Raw genomic sequence first — 11,780 nt, forward strand, 5'->3', positions numbered from 1 at the left:
CCAAGGAAAAAGCAACAAACCTTGTAGTGCTCATAATGCAGAAACATCACTCAGGAAATGTGTTTAAAAATAGTAACATTTTTCCACTCACTTGTATCAAGTTTAATGTAGTAGATTTTGCATTTGTAGCCAGCCCCTGGTGAGGTGAATGCAAGTGATCCATCCCACATCAAGAGAAGCACCATCCTTGAGATTCTCAACTCTCAGTTTTGGGACACATTAGACATGGCTTAAAAGACATAAAGGTGTGAGTTTAGACTAGAACGTCAACTTTAGTTCTCACCCATGAAATTAGGAACTGAGCACAAAGCAGAGGGAATACTGTGTTGTACAGAAGGGACTTGGGAAAACGTGCTCGGGTGTGGTGTCTCCCGAGCTGTTCTTTCTGAAGCAATAGCTGCATCTTCAGTAAAAAGGGCAGTGCCTGGAATATAATAGTTACCTTTCCAGAAATCTCTGAAATTACTGCAGGTATCATTTGATATATAGTATATCTAAAAGGCATATATTTTAAAGTACTTAAAATGTGCTATAATTTAATAAAAATCCAGAAAATGAAAATTGCTGTTTGTGCATATGGTATCAAGTCCTTGGGTAAAGCTAGTGATGGGAAGAGGCAAGGCTGTACCTAGTGACGTTAGAAAGACCGACTTGTTGGTCACTTCTCTTCCCTTAATATGCATGTTTTCCTTTTCTTTTGCCTGTTTTCTCCATTAAAACTTCAAATCCCTTCTTATTTTTACTTGATCTTTCTAGCTCTCTTTTTTTTTTAATTATATTTTAAGTTCTGGGTTACTGTGCAGAACGTGCAGGTTTGTTACATAGGTATATACGTGCCATGGTGGTTTGCTGCATCCATCACCCCGTCATCTACATTAGGTATTTCTCCTAATGCTATCCCTCCCCTAGCCCTCCGCCCTCTGATGGGTCCTGGTGTGTGATGTTCCCCTCCCCGTGTCCATGTATTCTTATTGTTCAACACTCACTTATGAGTGAGAACATGCGGTGTTTAGTTTTCTGTTCTTGTGTCAGTTTGCTGAGAATGATGGTTTCCAGCTTTATCCATGTCCCTGCAAAGGACATGAATTCATCCTTTTTTATGGCTGCAGAGTATTCCATGGTGTATTTGTGCCACATTTTCCTTATCCAGTCTATCACTGATGGGCATTTGGGTTGGTTCCAAGTCTTTGCTGTTGTAAATAATGCTGCAATAAACATGTGTACATGTGTCTTTCATTTATGTATTGTGCCAGATATCCACACATTGTGATAAAATTGAAGCAAATGGAGGCCTGCAACTACTTCAAAGGCTATACCGACTTCACAAGGACTGCCCTAAAGTACAGAGAAATATAATGCGTATCATTGGAAATATGGCTTTGAATGAACATCTTCATTCTTCTATAGTTCGCTCAGGTAACAGCTTTATATACTGAGTATTTTTTCCTTTGTTCTTCTACCTCTACCCCTCATGATATGTTCATTTTTCAATAGACAAAGCTCTGCTTAGGGTTAGTTATGGGTCCTTAGAACATGTTATTTTGGTAGAGGCAAGGAATTGCTTGAGATTGTAGATAATCTAAGCCTAAGACAATCAGTGTTGTAGGTGATCATAGGAGAGCACGTTTGCCATGATGATCATCCAATTGTTTACATAATTTTTTTTTGAGAGTCTCACTGTGTTACTGAAGCTAGCGTGCAGTGGTGTGATCATAGCTCACTATAGCCTTGACTCTTGGGCTCAAGGGATTGTCGCATTTCAGCCTCCCAAGTAGCTGGGACTACAGGCATGTGCCATTGTGAATGGCTAATTTGAAAAACTTTTTATAGAGATGGGATTCCACTTTGTTACCCAGGCTGGTCTCAAACTCCTGGGCTCTAGTGATCCCACTGCCTTGGCCTCCCATAGTGTTGAGATTATAGATGTGAGCCACTATGCCCAGCCTGTAATTTTTGATGTGATTTGGTTAAGTAAGAGGCATAGTCAGACTAAAAAGAGATTCATTATATGATTAATGATCTTCCCCCTTGCAAGTAATAAACCAGCTGTGGGGAGATACTTAAGACCAAGCAGATATCCTGCTTTCTATCCTCTGACAGTTCCTGCCCAATCTAGTCTTTACCTTAATGGTTTCAGAATGAGCTCCAGCACACCCTCTGCATTTGCTTTACAGCATTTGACATTCTACTGGAAGCAAGAGCCCTTCTCTCCCCCTCCTCCCTCCCTCCATTTCCTCTCTCCCTTCTATGGATGGGTACATAAATTCCTGTTTTTAATAGTTTATAATTTATTGCTGAACTTAATAATTTGGTGCCAAATTGTTCCAGCTTTGACTAATGGGAGCCCCAAGCAAACTGGCCCATGTCCTTTATGATATGCCCATGTTATTTTGGGGAGGCATTTCTTATTTTCTGGTATAGCAAGATATTTTGGCTCATTTCTCTGAAGAAACCGCTATCCTTTTAGTGGAGAATGATTCTTAGAGACCAAAGTCTAAATGATAGGAGTGCATATTGCTCCTGGGGTGTCTTTGCTTCTTGCCTCTTTCAGTAGAAAGAGCTGGATAATACATATACATATAATTCAGATATACATACACACACATATGTACACATGTATATGTGTATATATATATGTGTGTGCTGTGGGATGGAGGGTACACTTTCAAAACTTACTAATGTAATTATTGATATTGTTTGGTTATGTTCATTTTGCTCTTTGCTTTCTCTTTGTCCCCCTTTTTCTGCGTTTTCTAACTTTTCTTATATTATTTGAGTGTTTGTTTTTAAATTCTGTTCTTTCTCCTCTTTTGGCTTTTTATGTTTGTGTTTTTTAATGGTTGTATCCTTAACTAACAGTCTACTTTGAATTAAGATTATACCATTTCATATGATGTAAGATCCTTACAACCCCATAATTCAGTTCACATCCCCTGCCATTCTTTATTTCTTTATTTATTTATTTTGAGATGGAGTCTTGCTCATCACCCAGGCTGGAGTGCAGTGGTACAATCTTGGCTCACTGCAACCTCCGCCTTCCGGGTTCACGTGATTCTCTTGCCTCAGCCTCCTGAGTAGCTGGGGCTACAGGAGTGTGCCACCACACCTGGCTAATTTTAGTATTTTTGGTAGAGACAGGGTTTCATCATGTTGGCCAGGCTGGTCTCGAACTCCTCACCTCATGATCACCTGCCTTGGCCTCCTAAAGTGCTGGGATTTACAGGTGTCAGCCACCACGCCTGGCCATCCCCTGCCATTCTTTGTGGCATTGTTGTAATATATTTTACTCTTATTTATGACTTCACAATACATTATCGTTATTATTATTTTTTGAGACAGGGTTTTGCTGTATTGCTCAGTCTGTCCTCATACTCCTACTCTCAAGCAATCCTTCTACCTTAGTCTCACAGGTAGCTGGGACTATATGTTTGGGCAACTGTGCCTGGTTACATTGTTGTGATTTTTGTTTTAATAGTTGTCTTAGTTCATTTTGTGCTGCTATAACCTGAGGCTGTATGCTGGAGGCTGGGTAATTTATAAAGAACAAATTTATTGTCTCTCAGTTCTGGAGGCTGGGAAGATCAAGGTTCTGACCATTGGTGTCTTGTGAGGGCCTTATTGCTTTATCGTCATATGGCAGAAGACTGAAGGGCAAGCTAGCTTTCATGCTACAGGAAGCCTCTTTTTTTTTTTAATTTAAAAATTTTGAATTTAAGATTTTATGTACGTGATAGTTGTTCATATTTATGGGGATGTACATGTAGTGATATTTTGATACAAGCATACAATAATGTGCAATGATCAAGTCAGGGCAATTGAAATAGCATTCACTTAAAACATGAAGCCTCTTTTATAAGGGCTTAATTCTATTAATGTGGGAGGAACACTGATGGCTCAATTACCTCTTAAAGGCTCACCTTTTCATACTGTGACATTGGCAACACTTGAATTTTGGAGGGAACACATTGAAACTGTAGGAACAGCCATGTGACATTTAAAGAATATAAGAAAGCAAAAATCTATTTTATTTGTGTATTTATAATCTCCAGTGCACTGCCTTTTTTTCTGTATGTATGAATTTACATCTGATAATATTTCACTTCAGCCTAAAGACTTTCCTTTAGTATTTCTTGTGTATTGTGTCTGCTGGCAACAAATTCTCTCACCTCATTATTTGAAAATGTCTTTAATTTATCTTTATTTTATATCCGGGAAAAGATATCTTCCCTGGATAAAGAATTCTTTGTTGACCATATATATACGTATATGTGTATGTGTATATATACATATATATATAATTATATAAATATACATACATATGTACATATATATATATATATATATTTTTTTTTTTTTTCCCTCTGTCAGCATTTCTAAAATGTCATTCCACTCTCTCCTGGAATCCATTGTCTGATAAGAAGTCTCTTTAGATTCCCACTTCTGTTCTCTTATATATAATGTCTTTTTTCTCTGGCTTCTTTTAAGATCTTTCTGTATGATTTCTGACTCTGAAATGCCCAGGCATTTCATGTCATATTTATCCTGCTTGGGGTCCCCTGAACTGAGAGAATTAACATATGCATTACCTCATATATATCATTTTTTGTGGTGAGAACATTTAAAATCTATTCTGTCAGCAATTTTCAGTAATACAATATATTATATTGATGAGTTGATGTTTTTGATCAAATGTGGAAACTTTCCTGCCAGTATATCCTCCAGGATTTATTCTTTTGTCCTTTTATCTTCTTTTTTTTGGAATTTCAGTTATGTATATTAGACCTCTTTATTCTGTTTGGCAGGTTATTGGGACTCTATTCATTATGTTTCGGTTTTTTCCTCTGTGCTTTACTTTGTATTATTTCTGTTGACCTAGCTACAGGTTCATTGATGAAACAGAGACTAAAGGATTCAAAGCAGGACAAAGACCTGATCAAATCAGTATCTTATTATAGAAAAAAAAAAAATCACTCTTCTCTGAAACCTGGCTCTACCCCAAGTCTTCAGTCTTCTTGGTTGGCTTCAACATCTCCTGGATAGCCCACTCACCCGCCGGCCTCAATTCCATGACCTTGTCATCTTCATTGACTTCCTGCTCTGCTCCTGAGTTGTCGGGTACTCTACTCATAAGTCATACATTGAACCTCATCATGGCCTGAAACCACTTCACCTAAAAATCAGCCCTGAGCACATCCTTCTTTCATTCAAGCTTGTTTTTGCATCTACCCCATAAGGAGTGGTTTTCTTTTCTACTGAGGTCTTCTATCCATAGACCCCTTTATCCTTTCCCAATCCATCACTCTTTTTATTCTTTAATTCCTCCCTGAACCCAGCTTATATTCCATGGTCTGTTATTTCAGTAACATTTTGCCAGTACTTACAACTCCCTTTCCCTTCAATCCTGTTAGTAGTCTCTTGGTCAAGACCTTGATGAAACCTACTGGCTGCCTACTCTGTGTCTGAACCTGGAATCATTGCAGACTGATTTTCACCATGCTTATAAGATCACAAATTAAAGAACCTTCAGTATTGTTCAGCAATTATGCTTCTCCAATCAACATGCCTTAACATTCTTAGCGGTGACTATTGTAAACTTTCCCCATGTTCCTTAAACCTTCCACATATTCCTTTCTCTCAGAGGATGACTTCTCCTCCTACTTTACTCAGACAATTGAAGCCCTAAAATAATTTTCTCACTAACAAAAACCAAACCCTGTTCTTTCCTTTTCTTGATAATAGGAAAAGAGACACCTCTTTTATAAGGCCTCCAGCCATGTTTGGGTCTGTCTTCTTTCACAGTCTCAGGAATATATACTTTTTTCTGGTCTTACGGTCAGCTAGCTGCTCCCTCTTAGCTGGACCCTCTGATCACATACATTGGAGGAAGATACGAAAAACATAAACTACATCCCCTGTAACATCCCCTCCTCCCTATTATAGCTAAACTTCTGAGAGTTACCCACCTCTACCTTCTTTTTGCTTAGCCTTCAAAGAAGGGCATTACTTCTTAATACTCCAGTTTGAATTCTGCTACCTTGCCCTGTTTGTTTGTTTCTCTTTAGGCATCCAGTGTCTTTTCCTGTTTTTATATATTTTGTATCAATCTTAGTATCAGATCTGCAAATTTTTGCCTTCAGATTTACAAAAGTTGGAAACAGCCTAAATGTCTGCCAATAGGAATGAATAATGGTTAAACAATGGCATACTCATGTGACACAATACTATAGTTTAAAAGGAATGAAGTTGATATATATGGAAAGCTCTTCAAGACACATTGCTGCAGTACAGTCACAACAGTAGTGTGATTCCATATTGAGCTACATTTTTTTTTTTGAGACCTCACTGCAACCTCCACCTTCCAGGTTCAAGCAATTCTCATGCCTCAGCCTCCTGAGTAGCTGGGATTATAGGCGCCCACCACCACACCTGGCTAATTTTTATAATTTTAGTAGAGATGGGGTTTCACCATGTTGGCCAGGCTGGTCTTGAACTCCTGACCTCAAGTGATCCACCTGCCTTGGCCTCCCAAAGTGTTGGGATTACGGGCATGAGCCATCACACCCAGCCCATTGTATATGTTTAAGTTATAGGTATATGACTATAATTTTCAAAAGGGTGTCCACCAAACTTCTAGCTTTCATTACTCTGAGGATGTAAATGGAGTTGGGAAATGATGAGAGTACTAAAGCAAGACTTTCATCATTAGATGCTGCTTTCAGTTATTTCATTATTTTTTACAGTTAACATGTACAGACAGATATTGCTTAACAGTGGAGAAACATTCTGAGATATGTATTGTTAGGCAGTTTTGTCACTGTGCAAACATCATAGAGTGCACTTGCACAAACCTAGACAGTAGAGCCTACTCCACACCTAGGCTGGGTGGGACAGCCTATTGCTCCTAGGCTACAAACTGTACACACGTGATTGTGTGTACAGTACACTGTAGGCAGTTGTAACACATGGGAAGTGTTTGCATATCTAAACCTAGCTAAAGATAGAAAAGGCACAGCAAAAATACTGTACTAGAATCTTAGGGGATCACCATAGTATATGTTTCATTGTTGACTGAAACATTATTATGTGGTGCATGAGTGCATTCAGATGTTTTGCAGTTTTAAAATGCTCAATGTTCAAGAAAGATATAAGTTTTCCAAAAGGCATTTGATATTTTTCAAAGGTGGAGTGTGTTAGACATTGTGAACATATTTTGTCAACTACAAAATGCCAGAGATGGCTTGTGCCATGCTTTTTCTTGTGACTTCATTAAAAATAAAGCCATATTTTCATACATACCAATAACTCACTCGTCTATAGATAGAATTTTAAAATATTCTTATTTTAAAATCTTTAACAGATTTTGGAGAGAAATCTTCTGATGTTATAAATTTGAATATTGTTAAAGAAGTAGTGAGTCTGAAGCTTCTTTTAGTCTTTTAGTCTGAATGCTGGCTTTCCATCATCACAGTGACTCAACACTTTTGTCATAAAGAGTGGGAGAAGGGCATGGGGACAACTGTCATGTACTGAGTGCCTGCTGGGCCTGGGCCCATGATTTTCACATATATTAGTTTATTGAAACCTTTCTCTAGCTTGGTTGCTAAATAACTTGACGGAGGTTCCAGAGCAAGTAAGCAGGGAGCAGAAATTTGAGCCCCCGTCTCTCTATCTTCAAGGCCCATTTTCTGCTTTATTTTAAATTAAATAAATTATATAAATAGACTTTCAGTTTAAGTACTTCAGAAAATAGCTATAGCAAAAAAACTAAGTGTACCTTTTTTACAGTGCCCTCTTCCACCCTACCTCTCTCTTAGGAGAGACTACCTCTCTCCTAAGAGGTAATGATTTTATTAGTTTAGTGTATAGATCTTTGTGTGTTTGTGTGTATATGTGCACGCATGTACTTTTATACATATTTGTGTATATAAAATTTTAAAGACAAACATTTAAAAAATGAAATCATACTGGACATTTTCAGTATTATCCATGAATTTTCTATTTGCCTCCCTTTAAAAAATGTTTTTTTCCTTCCTGATCTCCAGATTCTACAAGAGCTTTGTGTCTCAAATTCATTATTATTAAATAATTTCCTCATTTGTATAAAAGGCTATTACTATGATTGCTGGTCAGGATGAAATAACTTTTAACCCACTGAGTTTTATAATTCTTGTGAAAAGCAAAACCTGTATTTTGTTCATTTTTGTGAACAACTCTATAATTGCTATTAGTGTTAGGTTTTCTAAATAAAAAAGTGGCTCTTGAACCCCTCTTTCTTTGAGATCCCTTAAGGGGTGTGTGTTTGGGGATAGCATGGTATTGTGCCATGGGACTCAGGATCATAGGGCAAAATGGGGTTGTAGTGGTCAGGCTTCTCTGCCAAGGACAGACACACGAGGTTTGCCTTGCTCGCGTCACATTCAGTTTGAAACCTCCCTTGACAGTCTGTGATGGATTCACATCAGTATTTAGGATATATGTACTTTTCACCAGGCTGGGTTTCCATCATGGCAGAAGCAATGAAATCTCACCACATTATGGAGGCTTCACATGCTGCCAGAATCCTGGCGAATCTAGACCGAGAAACTGTGCAAGAAAAATACCAGGATGGTGTGTACGTGCTGCATCCCCAGTATCGAACGAGGTAAGGAAGCAGAAGATAGTTGCTTTGCCCTCTTTGGGAATGTGAAGCCTAGAGGCCTCAAATTTTTAATTTATTTCTGCATAATTCAGATAAGTTAAATACAGGTCAAATATCTTATTTTCCAAAATTGTCTATAGTAACCACCGAAGAATTGGAAGTGGTTGTGAAAAGTATGTGAAGTAGCTAAATTATCGGGGTTATTTTACAAAGGGCTTCCCCTCAGTAAGGTTGCGTTCACCTTTGATAATGCGTCACACTTAAACTTTGTAACACACATCTTCTTTGGTTCAAGGCATTTTCTCTTAGATTTGAGTTAATAGCTGATTTGGATTGTAGAAGTCAGCTGAATAGGAAGGAGATAAGACCTTGTCTTATGTGGCAGCCAAATTAGCCTGGGCCTAGAACTCAAGGGACTGGGGAAAGTTTATGCTAGTTATAAAAGCATCCATTGAAAGGAATAAGTTGTAATAAATTTGACTCATGCTCCTTCTTAAGGTTATTTGTGGTCATTATATCTAGTTGTATAATTGCTAAGACAATAAATATAGAAGGGACCACACTGAAAAAAATAGCACATTTCTTGGTTTTCTTAGGGCACTTTACAAAAAATGCCTCAGAAAATAGCAAAACTTCTTTTAAATTAAAAAAATGGGCCGGGCGCAGTGGCTCAAGCCTGTAATCCCAGCACTTTGGGAGGCCGAGGCGGGTGGATCACGAGGTCAAGAGATCGAGACCATCCTGGTCAACACGGTGAAACCCCGTCTCTACTAAAAATACAAAACATTAGCTGGGCATGGTGGCGCGTGTCTTTAATCCCAGCTACTCAGGAGAATTGCCTGAACCTGGGAGGCGGAGGTTGCGGTGAGCCGAGATCGCGCCATTGCACTCCAGCCTGGGTAACAAGAGTGAAACTCCGTCTCAAAAAAAAAAAAAAAAAAAAAAAAAAAGGATTACCTGGTTAAAGAAGTTTTGCTGTTATTATAATTTATAAATAAAATGTTATGGTAATGTATTTTATATGTGCGTTGCATAATTGTATGTGTACTATAAATAGCTTGCAACTCACATACTGTCTACAATTTTTAATGGATCATATGCAAAGAATGAATGTTACTTTGAAATCCTATAAGTATTAGTTTTCTTAATATATTTTCAAAAATCTCTTTTATACATATTGACTTTGAAACTGTTAGTAGCATGTTCTTTAATTTCTTAAATACTTTTATTGATTTGTAGAATATTCTCAAATGGAAGTCTTTAGAGGGTAATCTGACTATGACCTCTGTCTCTTGATTGACTGCTAAAGCTCATTATAATTGACTGTGGTTGGTCTGCCTGACTAGATAAGTCTCCGTTTTTAGAGAGAGAACAGTGAACATGCTTTATGTGTGTCTTTGGCAAAGCTCCTTCTAGGGTTCCTCAGCAAACCTGTGCTTATAAATCTTGCTTTAATTCAGTTTTATTTTATGTCACATAAACCTGCTTAAAGCACCATCCACAGAGAATGCTGTGTAGATTCTTACCAAAGCAATAATGCATTTATTCTGCTTCTTTTTAAAACTCTCTCCCCTATTAGTCAGCCCATTAAAGCAGATGTCCTTTTTATTCATGGCCTTATGGGAGCAGCATTCAAAACATGGCGCCAGCAGGACAGTGAGCAGGCTGTAATTGAAAAGCCTACAGAGGATGAAGACAGATATACGACATGTTGGCCCAAGGTAAGGGAGCCACTGACTCTGGCCCTGGTTGTTGGGTCCCTGACTGTGACTTGCTTGTTTTTCTCTTTGTACTGGGATTTTTTCCTATGCAGTTCTTCTTTCCCTTAGGGACATTTGTAGTATGTTACGACAACAACTGGGCTTGTCACCCTATGTTGTATAATTTCCGTTTGGTGTAATGTGTATGACTCTAAGAAAATATTAGGTAAAAAATAGGAGCAAGAGCCAGTAATAATTCACTTTTGTTGTAATATAATACAAAAAAATTATATAACCACAATTGTATTTATAATAGTTACCTAATTCTATGACCTTAATAATTATAAAAATGGAAAGTCTTTGAAGAAGTAATTATACTTTGCATTTCTTTCTTGTTCTTTTTTTTTTTTTTTTTTTGTTTGAGATAGGGGACTCACTCTGTCACTCAGGCTGGAGTGCAGTGGTGCAGTCCTAGCACACTGCAGTTTCAACCTCCCAGGCTCAAACAATCCTCCCACCTCAGCTTTCTGGGTAGTTGGGACCACAGGTACATGCCATCACACCTGCCTAATTTATACTTTACATTTCTTTGGTATTATTTCTCCCATAAGAACCTTAATTCTGGAATGAATTTATTGAATGGAATTTACCTAAAGCTCATTTAAGAGTGATGCTGCATATATGTGTGAATAGTTTCTAGGGCATTGTTCCATTACTGCTTACTCTCCTTCACAAAGGCTTATCAAGTAGAAGAATGATTTGTACTTTCTGGTGGCACTGAAGTACAGAGATGGTGATAAACCCAGGGCACACAGAGATAGAACTGTGACCATTATTATTAGTGTCTCTGAATTCTCAGATCCAGAATCTGTCAGACTATACCATCTGTCCTGAGATGATAGCTTTCTACTAAATTCTTTCAAAAAGGCAATTTGATGTAGACTTTAAAATGCCTTCCTTTTGGCTATAGCAGGTTAAAATGGAAAATAACTCTCTTGAAACCTTCATTGGCCTTATGCTATATATTGGTACCATTTTGAGACCAGAGACATAAAAAGATAAAATTCTGGAATTGTTTTTACAGTACCCTCAAACCTTATTCCAGTGCTGTCTTTAATTATAGTGTAAGAGGCCTTTAGTTATAAATTTCATTTTCTAGGCAGTAATTGCAGTGGTGAAGATTCATACTTGTTCTCATGTACATTTTATTTTACTTAGACATGGTTAGCAAAAGACTGTCCTGCTCTTCGAATTATATCTGTGGAGTATGACACCAGCCTCAGCGACTGGAGAGCAAGGTGCCCTATGGAAAGGTAACAGGCAAATTTTAGACCAGAAGGACAGGGAAGAATTCAGGCTGCAAGTTTAGGCCCCCTGGGATGGGAAGTGATTTTAATTTTTTGATGCCATTGACAGGATTTTCTTTTTTTTTTTTTTTTTTT

At 37.8% G+C, this 11,780-nt stretch overlaps 1 protein-coding gene and 1 long non-coding RNA gene across 8 annotated transcripts in view; one reads left to right on the top strand and one right to left on the bottom strand.

The window, feature by feature from the left end:
• Positions 1-11,780, top strand: part of SERAC1 (serine active site containing 1) — a 57,527-nt gene that overhangs the window by 39,281 nt on the left and 6,466 nt on the right. For all 7 annotated transcript variants that reach the window (XM_032253195.1, XM_032253199.1, XM_032253201.1 and 4 more), the window contains 4 exons: positions 1,254-1,416; positions 8,491-8,641; positions 10,218-10,359; positions 11,557-11,651. In XM_032253195.1, coding sequence (XP_032109086.1) covers positions 1,254-1,416; positions 8,491-8,641; positions 10,218-10,359; positions 11,557-11,651 — 551 coding nt within the window. The remainder of the gene's footprint in view (positions 1-1,253; positions 1,417-8,490; positions 8,642-10,217; positions 10,360-11,556; positions 11,652-11,780) is intronic.
• Positions 8,726-11,780, bottom strand: part of LOC116533444 — a 19,398-nt gene continuing 16,343 nt past the window's right edge. The window contains exon 2 of the long non-coding RNA XR_004261293.1: positions 8,726-9,314. This is a non-coding gene — a long non-coding RNA (uncharacterized LOC116533444). The remainder of the gene's footprint in view (positions 9,315-11,780) is intronic.

Source organism: Sapajus apella, unplaced genomic scaffold, assembly GCF_009761245.1.
Source record: "Sapajus apella isolate SASKATOON/1434 unplaced genomic scaffold, GSC_monkey_1.0 scaffold82, whole genome shotgun sequence".
Taxonomy (NCBI): Eukaryota; Metazoa; Chordata; class Mammalia; order Primates; family Cebidae; genus Sapajus; species Sapajus apella.